At 57.3% G+C, this 19,168-nt stretch overlaps 1 protein-coding gene across 1 annotated transcript; it reads left to right on the forward strand.

Moving 5' to 3' along the window:
* The first annotated feature begins 4,758 nt into the window (after positions 1-4,758).
* On the forward strand, positions 4,759-17,216 carry CAPN11 (calpain 11). Its single transcript, XM_006098571.3, is given in 23 exon segments — positions 4,759-4,986; positions 5,347-5,416; positions 7,554-7,672; positions 8,456-8,589; positions 8,782-8,950; positions 11,011-11,094; positions 11,190-11,275; positions 11,500-11,574; positions 11,726-11,735; positions 11,737-11,766; positions 11,768-11,888; positions 12,087-12,256; positions 13,636-13,647; positions 13,942-14,153; positions 14,697-14,736; positions 15,096-15,161; positions 15,229-15,286; positions 15,408-15,472; positions 15,759-15,827; positions 16,224-16,302; positions 16,395-16,511; positions 16,969-17,027; positions 17,140-17,216. Coding segments are annotated over 23 exon segments (2,100 nt in total). The 3' UTR covers positions 17,167-17,216.
* The last annotated feature ends 1,952 nt before the right edge of the window (positions 17,217-19,168 follow it).

A 19,168-nucleotide genomic window follows, 5' to 3' on the forward strand; every position in this document is an offset into this window, starting at 1 on the left:
GGCTGGGGAGCGTGGGGAGCACAGCAGACCGCAGTGGGTGAGAGGAAGGGCTGGGCAGAGCTGAGTTGTGCTGTGGGTGGGAGGGAAGTGGCCAGCGGCCGAGGGGCCTGAGCCCTGGAAGCGCGGGCCTGGCCCCAGGAGCAGACCTCAGCCCAGCCCTGGCGCCTCAGAAGCTCCCTAACTGGGAATCCAGTCAACATCTTCGTTCCTCCCAGCTGTGGGTCCTCAGCTGTCCTGTCTGATGGGGGGACAGCCCTGCCCCCACTCTCTGAGATGACGCCCAGTCTGAGGGGGGAGACAGGACATGGGCTGGAACAGAGGCCTCCTGGCCACTCATGCTCCGCCGGCTGCCTGTCCTTCCCAGAGCCTGCCCTGTCTGTCTGTCTCAGCTGGCCATGCCCCCACCTAGCCCACCTACAGGGCTTGGGCCTGTGCCCCCTCTGGGGAAAGCTTGCTGATAATGGGGTGGAGTGTGTGTGTGCGTGTGTGCGCGCACATGTGTGTGTGTGTGTGCGTGCGTGTGTGTGAGTGCGTGTGTGCGCGTGTGTGTGTGAGTCCTCCCTGCCAGCAGGCTGAGTGCCCCGGGGACTAGGTGTCCAGGATGTCAAGCAAGGTTTGCAGTGAGGGAGGTGAGAAGGCTCCTGAGCTGGGTGCTGCCTGGGGCGGAGGCCTCCAGGGAGATGAGGGAAGAGACGTCACCGACATCGCCTTGTCCACCCCCCGATGTTCCCTTGGCACCAGCACCTTCCGGGGTCCTCCAGGCCCCCAGGAGGCCTCTGCACAGCCGGGGGACAGCCGGGCACAGAGCAGTTGGCCTGGCATGTGGGTGCCCTTCGCCACTCCCTTAACCCAGGTTCGCCACCCTCGCTGCTCCTGACACGTGTGCAGGATCACTGTCACGGGGCTGTCCCGGGCACTGCAGGATGGTTAGCAGCAGCCGTGGCCTCTGCCCACGGGATGCCAGGAGCACCCCGCCCCGCTCCCCAGCTATGCCAACCGAAAACGCCCTGACGCATTCCCAGCATTCCCTGGGGCACGATCATCCCCAGTTGATAAGCACTGACCCCACTGACCCACCTGACTTCTGTGGGCGGCCCTGGGAGGCTCCTGGGCCCGAGGAGTCATTCCTGCCCTGCCAGCCCTGCGATGGGGCCAGGCAACGAAGCCAACAGGTTCTCCACGCTCGTCCTCTCGGGTTCTCCACCCGCCTCCGACCCTCCTCGGGAAAGGCCTGCAGGTCTCCCTCCACAGCCTTCCCCTGGCTCCTAGCAGAGAAGTGAGCCACGTGTCCCCCAACACACACACACACACACACACACACACACACACTTCACAGACACACACACACTTCACACACAAACACACACACACACCTCACAGACACACACACCTCACAGACACACACACACACAGTCACACACACACACACACACACACTCACACTTCACACACACTTCACAGACATACACACACACACCTCACAGACACACACACACACACTCACACACACACACCTCACAGACACACACACACACACTCACACACACACACACCTCACAGACACACACACACCTCACAGACACACACACACCTCACAGACACACACACACACACCTCACAGACACACACACACACACACACACACCTCACAGACACACACTCACATTTCACAGACACACACACACTCCACAGGAACACACACACATTCCACAGACACGCCAGCACACCCCTGTTCCCCCGTCTGAGGGAGTGTGGAGGAGTTTCCTGGACCATTTCTAAGAGAAGCCCAGAGGGCCGGCCCGGAAGAGAGAGGTGGGGAGAAGAGCCAGAGGAAAAACTCCCCGATCCTGGCTGCACCGCCCTCTGCCCTGCCCCCCCCCCCCACTCTTCCCGGCGCCCTCCACCCCAGGGGAGGGGGTGAGCGCAGAGCAGAGGACGCGATGAGTTAATGCATGTAACGTGTTGAACCATGCCACGCCTGTGCCGAGTCCTCAAAGACGATTAACTCTTATTGTTATACAGGCCAGTTACTTTTCTGAGGGATTCCCAATATCTTGCCACCACAAGCCACAGGCTCTGTGGAATTCCGGAGCCAAGGACAGGACCCCAAGTCTTTCTTCAGCAAACCCACCCTAATCCTTACGGCCAAGAAGCTTTCCTTAGTGGGACCCCAAGCCTCCAGGCCCCAGGTACCCCCCAGGGACCCCAGCGAGGCCCTTGGGCTGTGGCAGGACCTCCGTTCACTGCCCTCACCAATGCTCAGGCCTGGCCTGTGGGCAGTGCTGGGTCGGAGTCTGCAGGTCCCACCATTTCCTGGGCACCAGCTCTGGGAGAGGCACGGAGCTGGGAACAGTCCGATGCAGCTGGGCCTAGGCTGCCCGTGCCCGAAGGTTTGGGCTTGTCAGGCCAACAAGAGGAGACGACAGGGGTCATTACTGGACCCAGGGAAGTCCCAAGGGGACGCTGACGTGGGTGGGAGAATGGGTTGCTGGGTGGGAAGAGGAAGGGGCATCAGTTCAGCCACAAATGGCCCGCGAGCCCCTGAGCGGAGGAAGGTGGCTCTGGCTGCACAGGCCTCCCCGCTGAGGACAGGCACCTCCAGGAGGCGGGGTAAGGGCAAAGGTCAGGGCCTAGTGGGGGGGGGGCAGCCTTCCTCCTGTGACCTTGGGCAAGCTACTTGACCTCTGGGCTCCTGCCTCCCCTTCTGCATGGCCCTACCTCAGGGCCGTGTGCGAGGCACAGAACAGGTGCTCAGGACCCTTAGCTCTGCTGTTCCTGCTCTTCTTGGGGGTCAGCTCGAGGGAGGGAGAATAGGGGAGACCCCTGCTCTGGCCCCTGAGACCCTAGTCCTCGGGGGGCTCAGGCTCCCCTCTGGACAGCCCTCTCTGCAGCTGTCCCCCTCCTTGTCCTCATTCAGATTTCTCTCAGACTCTGGCCCCAGCTGGGCTCTGGCCCCAGCTGGGCTCTGTTTAGTTTAGCCCTCGTCCTTCCTCCCCTCCCCCTAAGCTCCTCCTTATTCCAGAGGAAGGACCACCCCGGGGGCCAGCAGGGTAGGACCGGAGAGTCAGAGTGATCTCGGCAATGTGGCCTCCCCTCCTCTCCCTCCTCCTCCCGGTTCTTGTCCGGGGTCCACTGCTGGCAACAGCGGGAGTCAGTCCCCTGCATTGTAGGTGGGAGGCCGTCCTCGGGAAGGGATGCAAGCAGCTTGTGGTCCCTCTGCGGGAGGCCGTGCGGCAGGGTGTCCCGGGCCCCCAGCCGCCAGCCTGACCTTTCCCGTCAGAGACTCAGCCACCCCAGCCCCTGCCTGGACTCCCCCTCCCTGTGAGCAGCCCCTTCCCTCTGCCCTCCTGCCCTCTACCCTCCATTATCTCCACGCTCCTCAAGAGGCAGAGTCTGCTGCAAGGTCTGGAGGTCATTTTTAAAAAACATTCTTATTGATTTTTTTTTTTAGAGAGGAAGGGAGGAGAGGGAGAGGGAGAGAGGGAGAGAGAAAGAGAGAGAGAGAGAGAGAGGTCTGAGAGCGAAACATCGATTGGCTGTCTCCTGAACGCCCCTACTGGGGATCGAGGCCTCAACCTGGGCCTGTGCTTTCAGTGCCCAGGACGATGGCCAACCAACTGAGCCACACCGGCCAGGGCTGGGGATCATGTTTTCAACAGCTTTATTGAAATATGATCCACATGCCATACAGCTCACGAATGTAACGGTTTTCGTACATTTTTGTACCACCATCACCACAATCAATGTTAGAACATTTTCATTCTCCCCCCAGAAGAAGCCCGTACCCTTTAGCCATCCACCCCCAACCCCTCCCTTCTCCTAAGTCCTCAGCAACCCCTCATCTTCTTTCTATATAGTTTGGCCTATTCGGGGCACTTTGTATTGTTGGAATCGTACAGTGTACGATCTTTGTGAATGCTTTCTTCACTGAGCATCATGGTTTCAAGGTTCATCCATGTTGTAGCACGTGTCAATGCTTCATTTATTTTTGTTGCAAAGTAAATGTTGAAAAATATTCCATTGTAGGCATATTCCATACATCAGCTGGTGGGCATTTGGGTTTTTTCCCCCCTGCTTTTTGGCTATTGTAAATATTGCTGCTAGGAACATTTGTGTACAGGGTTTTGAATGGACATGTGTTCTTATTTCTCGTGGGTATATATAGCTAGGGGTGAAATTGCTGGGTCCTGTGGTGATTCTATGTTTGACTGCCTGGGGAGCCTCCAGACCAGTGGTTCTCAACCTTCTGGCCCTTTAAATACAGTTCCTCATGTTGTGACCCAACCATAAAATTATTTTCGTTGCTACTTCATAACAGTAATGTTGCTACTGTTATGAATCGTCATGTACATATCCGATATGCAGGATGGTCTTAGGCGACCCCTGTGAAAGGGTCGTTCGACCGCCAAAGGGGTCGCGACCCACAGGTTGAGAACCGTTGCTCCAGACCGTTTTCCGAAGTGGCAGCACCATTTGCGTTCCCACCAGCAGTGTACGAGGGCCCCAGTGTCTCCACCTCCTGGCCAACACTTGTCATTGTCAGTCTTTGTTTACAGCCATCCTCACGGGTGTGAGGTGGTCTATCATTGATGTGCAGCTGTCTGGTGACTAAAGAGGTTGCGCATTTTTTTTCATGTGATTATTGGCCATTTATATATCTTCTTCTGAAGAATATCGATGGAGATGTTTTGTCCGTGTTTTTAACGGGGTTATTTGTCTTTCTATGATCAAGAGGATTCGGTGTTCATCAATAAGGGGATGGCGGCTCACATCAGCCACAACAGACTCAAGGCCAAGGGCGTGGGCCAGCACAACAACGCCCACAACTACAGAAACCAGAGCTTTGAGGACCTGCGAGAGCTCTGTCTGAGGAGGGGGGAACTGTTCAAGGACCCCGTATTTCCTGCCGAACCCACTTCTCTGGGCTTCAAGGACCTGGGCCCCAACTCCAGAAACGTGCAGAACATCAGCTGGCGGCGGCCCAGTGTGGGCACTGGGAGGGGAGCAGGGGCGCCTGGGGGCAGGCGGAGTGCAGTGATGCCCTGTCCCTCCGATCCTCTCCAGTCCCCCTCTGCCCTCTGCTGGCCCTGGCACGAGGCTCCAGCTCCATCAGGGCTGGGGACAGTTCTGCACATGCCTAACCTCTCAGTAACCCCCGGGAAAGTCCTCGCCAACCTTCACTATCGCAACCTACAACTGTGCCAAGCGGGTCCTGTCCCTCCCCGGCCCCTACCCACGTTTCCCCCTAGACCTTGGAGGTGGGGACCCTTCCCCAGGAACGTCGTTGGGAGGGAGGAGGGAGGGGGGTGTCCTGGGCTCCCTGACACCTTTATTCCTTCACTGCAGGAAATCACAAACAATCCTCACTTCATTATGAACGGGGTCAGCCCCACGGACATCTGCCAGGGGGTGCTCGGTGAGTGGGGAGCAGGGAGGCTGGTCTCCCCTGGAGGCGGGGATGAATTGGGGAGGAGCGTGGAGGTGGGGGTGCCAAAGTGTCTTTTTAAAAAATATATATTTTTATTGATTTCGGAGAGGAAGGGAGAGGGAGAGAGAAACATCAATGGTGAGAGGGAATCGTGGATTGGCTGCCTCCTGCACGCCCCCTACTGGGGATCGAGCCCGCAACCCAGGCGTGTGCCTGACTGGGAATCAAACCGTGACCTCCTGGTTCCTAGGTCAACGCTCAGCCACTGAGCCACGCTGGCTGGGCCCAAAGTGTCTTTCGAGGCTGGGGAACTGGGAGCCCTGAGGTTCAGACAACACCTTCCGTTTCCCTGTCACCCCCTCCTGAGGAGATGGCAGTGAGAGTGCCAGGTGGTCTTCTGCTGCCCCTCACCTGGGTCCCGCCCTCCCCGCCGCCCTCTGGGTCAGGGGCTAGGCTGGGGGGTGGTATATTCGCTATTGGCCGCAACACCATGAATCACCTAAGGCTCAGTGACTTACAGCCCACAGACGTGCTGTCACCTGAAGTCTCTGTGGGGCAGGAGCTCGGAAGCAGCACCGCTGGGGGGGGGGGGCTGGCTTGGGGTCCTCGGGAGGCTGCTGCAGTCAGCACGCCAGTCGGGGGTGCGGTCTCCTGAAGGTTGGACGGGGCTGGTGGACCTGCATCCATGATGGTAGCCAGCTTCCCCGGAGTGAGTGATCCAAGAGAGAACAAGGGGGAAGCTGTGATGTCTTACCACCTATTCTCAGGAGAACACACACTCTCACACATACACACACGCACACACAACACATACACGCACACACACATACAACACACTCACACACACAACACACACATACACACAACACACACACACTCACACACACAACACACACATACACATATACACACACACACAACACACATACACACAACACACATGTACATACACACAACACACATACACGCACACACACGCACACACATACACACAACACACATACACACATATACACACACATACACACACACACACTCACACACACACACAGCATGAAGTCCCGCCCACCCTGAAGGGAGGGGGAGGAGGCCCCACCTCCTGAGGGGAGGAGAGTCATATCTTGGAGCCCCGGCAGGTGTCAGAGCTTCCCCGCTGGCCTCTCAGGTACAGAGCGTGGCCCCTCGGCCCCTCTCCCACAGGCTCCCGTGCACAGTCCCAAGAGAGAGATTGTCCTCCCTAAACCTGGTCCTATTCCATGGTTCCTCCAAACGCCTCCTTGCATCTTCAGGGATAAGGCCAGGGCGGGTTCCCTCCGTGGCTGAGTTCCCTCCGACCTGTGGCTGTGGGAAGAGCAGGGTGTGGGCAGGGCAGAGGCCAAGGAGACCTCGGCCCGTGCACTGGAGCAGCTCCGGGCTGCTGGAGAAGAAAACTGGCTCCTCCCTGGGTGCTCTTTGGCAACAGAGGATTGATGTGTCCTTAACCTCCCTTCCCCACCCTCTGCCTCCCTCCCGGGCACCTCGCAGCCTGGAGGCCGCGGGTCATCCCAGATGCGGGCCCAGGGCCCTCAGCCTCCACCCGGCCCAGGTACTCACCACATGGGCACCGCCTGCCCCCGAGCCCCAGCCCCAGCCCACGGGGTCTGAGATCCCAGGAGACAGATGGCAATGGATGGCCTCAGCCCGGGCACACTGCCCAACACCTGGCCCCAGAGACCTGGGGTACAGCTGAGCCCCTTGGGTCTCCAATATTACGTGAGTGACATCAGGGAGAGACGTCTTGGCTGCACCAGTGTAACCGTGGGGTAGAGGTGGGGGCCCTGGGAGATGATTGGCCCTCTCCCAAAGGAGGCAGGGAGCTACACTGAAGCCAAAAATGCCTCCTCCCCAAATCCCAAAACAAAAGCACGAGGCTCTCATTTGTAAATCCCTCGCCTAAAAGAAACGGGGGAGAAGCTTACTGCACCCGCACCGCAGCCGAGGCTGTCCCCTCCTGCCCTGCTCCCTCGCCCCCCACTAGCTTCCTTAGTGGGAGGGGCCACAGAACCAGCTCCTGCTCCTCAGTGGCTCGGATTTGGACCCCCACACTATGGGAGCGCTCAGGGGGAGCCCCTGCCTGCCTTTGCAGGGGACTGCTGGCTGCTGGCTGCCATCGGCTCCCTTACCACGTGCCCCAAGCTGCTGTACCGCGTGGTGCCCAAGGGGCAGAGCTTCAAGAAAAACTATGCGGGCATCTTCCATTTTCAGGTGAAGGGCGATGGGCAGGCAGAGCGGCTTTGGGGGGAGGGGGGCAGGGAAGTATGGAGGGAGGGAGAGAAAGAATGACCATGTGCTTTGAAGTTTACCTTTTTTCTTCTCTTTTTGAAAAATGACATTTATGCCTCGGCCAGTGTGGAGCATTGTTCCATGCACCGAAGGTCAAGAGTTTGATCCCAGTCAGGGCTTATACTAGGTTTCGGGTTCGAATCCTGACCCCAGTTCCGGGCATGTGCAGAAGGCAGCCTATTGACGTTTCTCACATCGATGTCTCTCTCTCTCTCTCTCTCCCTCTCTCTCTCTCTCTCTCTCTCTCTCTCTCTCTCTCATACATATACATATATGTGTGTATGTATGATATTGGGAGTCTCATCACAATTGCTCTTCAAATTTAGCAACATGTGGATAAATTCACCATGTCATAAAAACATATCTGAGAATCACAAGAATTTTTAGGAATCCTAAAGTCCAGCCGAGGTCAAAAGATGGGCTGGGTACCCCTGGAGGCCATGGCAGGACCTGCAGATGAGGCTGGTGGTGAAATTCAGGCTTCTCATCCTCTTTCAGTCTCTATTCAGCCATTCTGCGGGAGTCACATCTTTGACACTGACGTGTCACCGAATCTGGCCACCAGGAGGCGCTGGTGTAACAGAGTTCCCATGCAAGTGTGTGTGTGTGTGTGTGTGTGTGTGTGTGCGCGCGCGCGCGCGCGCGCGCGCGCAGACAGAAGCCAGATGCCTCATGGCCCACTGAGGCCCACCTTGCTGCCCACAGATCTGGCAGTTTGGGCAGTGGGTCAACGTGGTGGTGGATGACCGGCTACCCACAAAGAACGGCAAGCTGTTGTTTGTGCACTCGGGCGAGCGCGCTGAGTTCTGGAGTGCCCTCCTGGAGAAGGCGTACGCCAAGTGAGTGCCCTGAGCCAAGGAACTGGGCTTGCTCCAAACCTGCTCACCCGCTGGCAGCCATGGGGCAGCTGGAATCAAGGGGAAAGGCAGAGAGAGGGGTGGCAGGGCATCCTTCCTTCCCCTCGCCTTACCCCTGGTGTCCAAGTTCGCAGCTCTATCCCGGAGCCCACGGTGCCCTCGCTGTGCCCACAGGCTGAGCGGGTCCTACGAGGCCCTGTCGGGGGGCAACACGATGGAGGGCTTTGAGGACTTCACGGGGGGCGTGACCCACAGCTTCGAGCTCCAGCGGCCCCCGAAGAACCTGCTGAGGATGCTCAGGAAGGCCGTAGACCGCTCTTCTCTCATGGGTTGCTCCATCGAAGTAAGTCATGTGTGGTCCTTCCCCCAGATACCTGCACAGCTCGCACCTTCTCGTGCACACTTCAGCTCAAATGCCCCTTCCTCAGGTGAGCCCTCCTGCCTTCCAATCTAGTAGCTGCTCCGGCCCCCATTGAAATGACAATACACAATTCTCTGTGTATTTATTCACAGCCTAGTCTCTTCTCCCGTCAGTTTTCACATTCCATGAAGGCATTGACTTCTTGGTCCCATTCACTGCCTGGTCCTGGGCCTTAGGATGGCGCTTGGTATGCAATAGCTACTCAACAAACACTTGCTCAGCTGGACCAACGCGCCTGGAGTGCTACCGTATGACTCGGCAATTGCGTTCTTGTGCATTTACCCCGGAGAAGTAAAGACATGTTCACACAAAAGCCTGAACACAAATGTGTATAGAAACTTTATTTATAATAGCCAGACACTGGAAACAACCTAGATGTCCTTCAAAGGGTGGACAGTTAAACAGTGGCGCACATACCATGGAGCACACTGCTCAGCAATAAAAAGGAAAAATGAACTAGCCCTGGCCAGGTGGCTCAGTTGGTTGGAGCATCGTCCCATGTACCAAAAGGTTGTAAGTTCGATTCCTGGTCAGGACACATACCTAGGTTTCAGGTTCAATCCCTGATCGGGGTGCATGGGAGAGGCAACCTATCAATGTTCCTCTCACATTGATGTTTCTCTCCCTTCTTCTCCCTCTAAAAAAAAAAGATATCTTCAGGTGAGGATTTTAAAAAATGAACTATTGGCACGTGCAACAACTTAGGCAAAGCTCAAAGGAGTTATGTTGAATAAAAAAAAAAATCCGCCTGGCCAGTGTGGCTCAATAGTTAAGCACCGACCTATGAACCAGGAGGTCAGGGTTTGATTCCTGGTTGGGACACATGCCTGGGCTGTGGGCTTGATCCCCAGTGTGGGAGGCAGCTGATCCATGATTCTTTTTTTTTTTTTTATTGATTTCAGAGAGGGAGAGGGAGAAGGAGATAAAAACATCAATGATGAGAGAGAATCATTGATTGGCTGCCTCTGCACGCCCCACACTGGGGATTGAGCCTGCAACCTGGGCACGTGCCCTGACCGGGAATCAAACCGTGACCTCCTAGTTCATAGGTCGACGCTCAACCACTGAGCTATGCCGGTCAGGCTAATCCATGAGTCTTTCTCATCATTGATGTTTCTATCTCTCTCTTCCTTTCTGAAATCAATAAAAATATATTTTTTAAAAAATCCCAAAAGGTTCCATGCTGTATGATCCTATTTTATGACAGTCTTGAAATGACAAATGAAAAATGGAGAACAGATTAGAGCAGTGGTTCTCAACCTGTGGGTCACCACCCCTTTGGCGGCCGAACGACCCTTTCACAGGGGTCACCTAAGACCATTGGAAAACACATATATAATTACATATTGTTTTTGTGATTAATCACTATGCTTTGATTATGTTCAATTTGTAACAATGAAAATACATCCTGCATATCAGATATTTACATGACGATTCATAACAGTAACAACATTACAGTTATGAAGTAGCAACGAAAATAATTTTAAGGTTGGGGGTCACCACCACATGAGGAACTGTATTAAAGGGTCGCGGCATTAGGAGGGTTGAGAACCACTGGGTTAGCAGTTGTCAGAGGTTAGGGAGGAGGGTAGCAAGAAGAGGTCATAGAGGACAACAAGAGAGGTGTTTGGGGGACAGAGATCTATCACGACTGGTGGTGGATACACAAAACTACACGTGTGATACAACTCTTTAGAACGCACACATGAGGACCAGTAAAAACGAGGGCGTCTGTATAAAAGTGGTCAATTGCATCCACACCCGCATCCTGGCCTTGACATTGAGCAATGGCTCTGTGAGAGGTTCCAAGCAGGGGAAACTGGCTGCGGGCGCACGAGATCTCTCTGAGTTCTGTCTTACAGCTGCATGTGCATCTTCAGTTCTGTGGAAATGCAAAGTATAATCTTCAAGGACCCCTGTCTTCAGCCCCCCGATCCCTCTGCCCGGATCCTGAATCCCTTTCCTTCCTCTCTGTGCCGCAGATCACCAGCAAGAGTCAGCTGGAATCCGTGACCCAGAGGATGCTGGTGAGAGGTCATGCCTACTCAGTGACCGGCCTGCGGGATGTGAGTCCGACCACTGCGCCTTACCGGGGGGGCACGTGGGGAGACAACTTCCTCCTGCCCCCACGCCCCTGACCTGGACCCACTCCCCCACCCAGGTCTCCTACCGCGGCAACGTGGAAACCCTCATTCGGATCCGGAATCCCTGGGGCCGACTGGAGTGGAATGGAGCCTGGAGTGACAAGTAGGTGCCCTGGACCAGTGCCCTCCGGTAAGGGGCAGAGCACACAGCAGGCCCATGAGCAAGGCCATGCCACAGAGGGACCCACGGGCCCACCCAGGTGCACCCTCCCCTCTAGATTCTCCATGTAACTCGGGACCCCCAATAGGCAGGCACTCAGGGGTGAGGGCATGTCCGGGAGAAAAGGAGGTACCTCCTGCCCCCCTCACTGCCTGTCTCCGCTCCAGTGCCAGGGAGTGGGAAGAGGTGTCCCCAGACACTCAGAAGCAGCTGCTGCACAAGAAGGAGGACGGGGAGTTCTGGTCAGTGCAGCCTGTTGGGCTTTTCCTCCCCTGAGCCCCCCCGCTTCCTCCCCCGCTCCCACTGGGTGGTGGATGTGGGGGTCCTGGGAAGGGGGTCCCATGGGTGTGGGTGCGCCGATGATGGGCTCTTGCATCCATCCCTCCACCACAGGATGTCCTACCCAAGACTTCATGAGGAATTTCACTTCCCTGAGAGATCTGCAGCCTCATGCCCGACGCGCTCCTGGGAGACTACAAGAGCTGTTGGCACACCACCTTCTACGAGGGCAGCTGGCGGCGGGGCAGCACGGCGGGCGGCTGCAGGAACCACCTCGGTGGGTGCAGGGGGCCCGGGGGGGGGGCCGCCGACTCATCACACAGCCCCGCCTGGGGCCCAGGGGTCAGGGGCCCAGGGGTCAGGGTCCACCACGAGGCCAGGGGCCCCATCAGACCTGTGGGGGAGGCGGGCGTGTGGCTGGGAAGCCAGGGCACCCTGGGAAGGGCAGAGCCATCCTGACCTGCTTCCTCCACAGACACATTCTGGACCAACCCCCAGTTTAGGATCTCTCTCCTCAAGGAGGACGACGACCTCGAGGAGGATGAGGTCATCTGCACCTGCCTGGTCGCCCTGATGCAGAAGAACTGGCGGCAGGCGCGGCCCCAGGGGGCACAGCTGCTCACCATCGGCTTCGTCCTCTACAAGGTGGGCACCCGGCGGGGGCCCCTCCCCCACAGGCTCCGCAGCCCTGCCTCTGTCTGGAGCTGGTGCATTGTGTTTTGAGGCGGGGCCAGCTGTTTCCTTCTGACAGATTATTTTATCTGAAACACTTAGGTAGCACTTCCTCTGTGCCAGGCATCCTTCCAAAGGCCCTTGTGAATAGTAGCGCCTTTTATGAAGAGGAAGGAAACTATGACGGCCAGAGGAGTGAGGCCACTTGCCCCAGCTCACACCTCCACGCAGCAGCCGCAGAACCTGTGTCCCGGTTCCCAGACACTTGGAGACGTTGGCACGAGCCCCCCAAGCCTCCCCCAGGTGCCCCAGCAGGAGCACTGACTCCAGCGACCAAGAGAAATCCCTGACAAGTGTCTCCCAAACCACGCTTTGCAAAATCCTAGACACGGCCGTTTATTTGTTCACTCACTCACGGAGTCGGCCAGGCCCCCAGTCCAGCCTCCAGTGGTTCAACCCCGACGAAAGCAGGACACAAGCCAGGTCGTCCTCTAGGCCGAGTCTGTCAGGTTAACAGACACACCTGGAGTCAAGGCATTTCCAAGGTCAGAGGCAGTCCTCCAGGGGAAAGGCCGTTCCCGCCCACCGCCAGGCTACAGCGCCATCAGCATAGCCAAGTTCTGGTCATCCCAGCTGGAGAGCAGCCTGTTTGTCTTGGTTTATCGCACCTTTTCGCAAACCTATCGGGGTGCCATGCTCAATGTCATGGCCGCACCGGCCTGCTGCAGGACAGCGGGAGCTGCTCGACGTGAAGAAAATGCTCTCTAGGGCAGCGGTTCTCAACCTGTGGGTCGCCACCCCTTTGGGGGTCGCACGACCCTTTCACAGGGGTCGCCTCAGACCATCGGAAAACACATATACAATTACCTATTGTTTTGTGATTAATCACTATGCTTTAATTATGTTCAGTTTGTAACAATGAAATTGGGGGTCACCACAACATGAGGAACTGTATTAAAGGGTGGCGGCACGAGGAAGGTTGAGAACCGCTGCTCTAGACTTTTACCCCAGCTCTTCCAAGTCTCAGCAGTGTGCACTGGGCACGTCACCTCACCTCTTGGGGGCTGTTTCCTGTCCTCAACCTGCAGTGGTAAAACCCTCCCCTTGGCAAACTGTGTAAACTGCACTCTGCCGGCCGAAGCTGAGTGATTGTAAACGCTAGGACTTTTAACAGAGCCCAGGCCTCACCCCATCCCCAGGCCCCGGCGTCCTTAACACACCCCTGCCACCACGCGCGCACGCGCGCACACACACACACCCTGCACACTGTGCACACCTCTCACATGGCTTCCACAGGCTGGAGCCCCTTCACCATCCTGGGGACCTGACCCTCCTCTCTCTTCCCTTCCCAGGTGCCAAAGGAGGTACAGACGACGTGGGCTTGATCCTGGCCAGGACGCGTGTGGATGGGCCACGGGTGGAATTTGGCAAAGGGCTCTGGGGGCCCCTGGGTTAGGATTCCAGCCCCCTCGGGCCCTGGGTGGAAGCCAGGGAGAAGAGAGGTCACACCAGGGTCACTACCAGGTGGGTGGTGTCCAGAACCGGTCAGTCGGCGGGGATGTCTCCCCGAAACCCTGCCCAGCCAGGCTTCTCCTTGGAGGCCCCTCTCTCCCAGCCCCCCCAGGCCAGCCCTGTACCCACCTCCAGGGCACATATAGTTGCAGGACACCCAGGATATTCACCTGAAGAAGGAGTTCTTCCTGAAGTATCCGGACCATGGCTTCTCAGAGATCTACACCACCTCGCGGGAGGTGAGCAGCCACCTCCAGCTGCCCCCGGGGGAATACATCATCATCCCCTCCACCTTCGAGCAGCACAAGGACGCCGACTTCCTGCTTCGGGTCTTCACGGAGAAGCACAGCGAGTCCTGGTAAGGGGTCTGCCTTGCTGCTCCAAGGCCACCTGCTCAAGAGCTGTGAGATAGCCGCCCTGGCTGGTGCCGCTCAATGGTTAGGGCATTGGCTCGTGAACCAAAGGGTTTCGGGTTTGATCCCTGGCCCCCGTCAGGGCTGGGAGTGGGGAGGGGCAATCAATTGATGTGTCTCTCTCACATTGATGTCTCTCTCTCTCTCTCTGCCCCCCTTCCCTCCCTCCCTTTTACTCTTTCTAAAGATCAATGAAAAAATATCCTTAAGATTAACCAAAAAAAAAAAAAAGAGAGAGAGAGAGAGATGTAAGATCTCAAGCTCAGTCATCTGGTCCCCCAACCTTGTCCCTGTTTTACAGTCAGGGAGACTGAGGCACAGGAGGGGAAGTCCCAGTTAGTGGCAGAAGCAGGACTAGAACCCAGCTGCCATGTGCCCATTCCATGTTGCTTCAGATGTATGAGCTGCTGCCCTCCCACCGCCCACCCCACGGACATCCCTGTCTCCCTGACCCCTGGTAACCCCGAGCTTCCTTCACTCTTGCCCAGGGAACTGGATGAAGCCAACTGTGCTGAGATACTCCAAGAGGTGAGGGGGGGGTAGGATGGGGCGGGGGGGGCGCCAGCCGGAGTGGCTCAGTGGTTGAGCATTGACCTATGAACCAGGAAGTCACGGTTCAATTCCTGGTCAGGGCACATGCCCGGGTTTCAGGCTCGACCCCCAGTGGGGGGCGTTCAGGAGGCAGCCAATCAATGATTCTGTCTTATCATGAATGCTTCTATCTCTCTCTCCCTTTCCCTTCTTCTCTGAAATCAATAAAAATCTCTTTTTTTTTTTAAAAAAGAGAGAGATGAGGGGGGCTCTGGGGTGGGGGGATCGGAGGAAGCCTCTGGCGGGTGTGAAGGAACTTTCTGGACTGGGTTCCTTTCCCATTCCCCTTCCTCCAGGAGGTCATCTCGGAGAGTGACATAGACCCGGACTTCAAGCGTCTGTTTGAGATAGTGGCAGGAGAGGTGAGGGCTGAGGGCCGGGGGCTCGGGGCTCAGTGGGCTGCTCAGGGGTGACAGTCCCCCTTCCTAGGACAAGGAGATCGGCGCGTACGCGCTCCAAAGGCTGCTCAACAAGGTGGTCTCCAAACGTGAGTCTTCCAGCCCCGCCACTCCCTGCCACTCCCCTACGGCACGGCCCCACCTGGACCACTGTCTGCGCCCCCACACCCCCCACTCACTCCTTCCCCTCCTGCCCCTCCCCCCTCACAGTCAGAAACTTCAAGAGCAAGGGCTTTGGCGTGGACGTGTGCCGCTGCATGATCAACATCATGGACGTATCCTCCTGCCCACTGGGCGGTCCTGTCCAGTGCTGTCCTGCCCCTGTCCCCCTACCCCTCAGCCTGGTCCCCATGTGGCCGCCTCTCGGGCCAGCCATGCCCTCCCTCCTGATGGGGAGTAGGCTCTGGGGTAGCAGATGACGCCAGCTCTCCTGGCTCTTACCACAGTTACCATTAAGACTCCCCTGGTCTTATGCCTCCCCTACCCCCTGAGTCCCTCCGCTTCCCTGGCCGCAGGATGCCCCCCCCACTCCCTTCTCAGATATCCTTGACCACCCCCCAGAAAGATGGCTCTGGCAAGCTAGGGCTTCCGGAGTTCCAGATCCTGTGGAGAAAAATCAAGAAATGGACGGTAATGGGCATGGAGGGGGCACCTCATGGGGGTGAGAGAGGGAGGGCCTCAAGAGGGATGGGGACTCGTAATGATGAAGCGAGAACGGGAGCTTCTGACTAGACACACGCATGCACACACACTCATGCATGGACACACATGCACACTCAACAGGCCAGGCTCTGCCGAAGCGTTGGTGTCAAACACGCAGAGAGCCCTGGCGGGGTGCCAAGCCCCCTGCCAGGCTTGGAATCCACCCGCAGTCACCAGCAGACAGGAATCGTGGGCACTCAGGGGATGAGCCAGGGCAGGGAGCCCCGAGGGTCCCGGATAGCAGCTGTGAGCCAACCACACCGAAGTAACTATTGCCACCGCCATGCCGCGCACACGGCCCACCTGATCTGGGGGTCCTTTCAGGACATCTTCCAAGAATGCGACCAGGACAACTCGGGCACCTTGAACTCCTACGAGATGCGCTTGGCAATTGAGAAAGCAGGTGGCCAGGGGCCTGGAGGGGGCTTTGGGGCCGGGAGGAGGGAGGCAGTGGACAGAGGACTGGACTCTCCTCTGCTCCCCTCTCTCTCCCAGGCATCAAGGTGAACAACAAGGTGACGCAGGTGCTGGTGGCCAGGTATGCAAATGACGACATGCTCATGGATTTTGACAGCTTCGTCAGTTGTTTCCTGAGGCTGAAGGCCATGTTCAGTGAGTCAGGCACCTGCCCGCTCCCCCTCCGTCCCCCACCCCAGGTGGGACCACTGGCCTTCTCCCACATACTCACATGCGGAAAGTTGTTCCAAAGCCCCCGCCCTTTACAGGGCACAGCCAGTCTGGGTTCAAATCCCAGCTTCCCCTCTGGCTGGCTCTGTGCCTTGAGCGAGTCACTTTCTCTCTGTGCCTCCATTTCCTTGCCTATAAAATGGGAGTAATAATGGCAATGCCCTCACAGGATGAGAGTACCGATGAGTTGGTGAATGTATGGAGATCACTCAGAACGGGGCCTGGCTCAGAGCAAGGCGCTATGAGCTGCTGTCATGAATCCCCTGCTGGGCTGGGGGGTAGGCAGGGACAGCAGCTTGCACCCTCCTTGGTTGGGAGTGGTTTCTCAGATACAGCCACTGACTCCGCTCAACCCTCTCTCTTGGCCCCCTCCCCCAAACAGCATACTTTCTAACTATGGACCCCAAGAATACTGGCTATATCCATTTGGACCTGGACCAGGTACATGGGAGGGATGTTCCGGTACCCCCGCCCCTGGCTCCCCCTGCCCTCTGCTCTCCCCAGCTGTCCTGCCCCACCTCCACCCTCACACCTGCTTCTTCTCTCCCCACAGTGGCTGCAGATAACCATGTGGGGATAGAGGGACTGCAGGAGCCTGGCTACCTACCACCACCACCACCACCACCACCACCACCAACCGCCCAGAGGGGCGGGTACTCTTCGCACTCTCAACTCTGCGATCTCTGCTGATGGGATGGGCAGCTGGGTCCCGGAGGCCATGCCTACTCCATCCTCGCACCTCCGCCCCCAGCGCCCAGCTCCCAGCTCAGTGTTTCTGTTTTTCCCCAGCCAGGCTCCTGGATTCACCCCACAGCCTCTCCCTCTCAGCACCCTTTATTAAAGGCTAAGTGAGACTTCCCCAGGACTCCTGGCGGGGAGGCTCTCCACACTTTCTGTCCTGCCCACCCTGCCCGCTGCCCACCCCTCCTGGCATGGCCTCTCTCTCCCGCTCAGGGGCATTAATATAATAAGCGACACGTGGTTCCCGCTTCCGTGTCTCTGCTTCCATGCCAGGAATAGACTGGCGGGAGCGGGAGTCACTCCCCCAGTGACTAAAGAGGGGCCCCGGTAGCTTTCAGTTGGGGGGGTACCACCCGCCTCCAGGGAGCATTTGAAATGTGTGGTTGTCACCAAAGCCAGAGGGCGCTCTCGGCATTTATGGGCAATGCCAGGGATGCTTTCCGCACAGCAGGCCCTGGGAACTGTTTGGAGCCTGTGAGTACCAGGGAGTGGCATCTGAGGGGCGGTCCGAGCCGGTGGCCAACCAAGCCTCCCACTGGAGCTGCGTGGGGGCCCTGAGCCTCCTCTCTCATCTTAGGGGTCCCCAGGGCCCTGAGCCTCCTCTCTCTTCTCACCCCTCAAACTGAGGTCTCAGGAGGTGGCATGGCAGGTGCCTCAAAGGTAAAAAAAAATCCAGCAGCTGCAAAAGCCAGCAGGTCAGAAATGAACTGACTCCCTGAGTTGGAGGCTGGAAGGGGTGAGAAGTGTGGCCACAGGTCAGTTCACTCCTGCCCTAAAGGTGCTCAGGTTCGCATCATCATGATTGTTAGAAAATGGCTCCTGCCAGACTAGTGCCCTCACAGGAAGCATCTAGAAATCCTAGTGCTACAGAATTTACCAGGCGACCAAAGAGTACGCAGGAGTACCGGAGTTACAGGAAAAACCCATTTATTTTCAGATGTGTCGCATGTGCCGGTACAGTGACTCAGGGGAGACGGTTCTCTCCAAACCCCGAGCAAACCAATATGGAGGAAGCTCTCCCTTTATACCCTTTTGGTTTCTCTGTCCCCCAAATATGGATGACACTTCCGGACCTTTCACGGGCTTTGCAAAAAGCCCCGTGTGTTGGTGCTGGGATGGGGACCGTGAGACCAAACCTAAAGGCCTGGCCTGGCGCCAGCACTGATAACGGCCAGCACTGATAACCCTGTCTGGGGGTTGTGTATTGCTCATGGTTTATGGCCTCTATAAAATGGGAGTAGTACTTAGGTAAACAGGTCTTGCAAGATCAGATCAGTAAGGAAGTGGCAGCGACGAGACTATAGGCTAACAGGAATGTGCGGAGACTATAGGCTCACATTCAGACTGCAAGCCCCCCAAACTGTCTTATTTTCCCCCTCACCAGGTCTACCATTCTTGACGTTGAAGCCTGCCCTAGATGCCCTACCTCCCCTCCCCACCCCACCCCCACCCCAGCCTCCTCCTGCCGGGAGCCCACAGAGACCGCCCGCTGAAGCCTCCAGGGCACTTCAGTCCTCCATCTCTCCAGGGCACTTCAGTCCTCCATCTCTCCATGGTTCTGGAGTCTGGTCTCTCCAGCCCGGCATGGGGCCCGGGCATGAGGGCTTTGTAGCCACTTGGATAGGGACAGCCTCCAAATTCCCTTCAATCAGGGACCTGTTAACCCCAAATGAGCCCCCTCCGTCCTGGTGGGTGCTCACTTCCAGCTTCCCGGGGTAGCTGGCTTCCTGCTCCACTGGCTCTGACCCACCACCTCTCAGGCTTAGTGGGGTGTGGGGTTCTGATCTCCCTTGATCTGGTGACTGACTAGGCATCGGCCTCCTCCCACCCCTCCGCCCACT

Source organism: Myotis lucifugus, unplaced genomic scaffold (genome assembly GCF_000147115.1).
Source record: "Myotis lucifugus unplaced genomic scaffold, Myoluc2.0 scaffold_241, whole genome shotgun sequence".
NCBI classification, from domain to species: Eukaryota; Metazoa; Chordata; class Mammalia; order Chiroptera; family Vespertilionidae; genus Myotis; species Myotis lucifugus.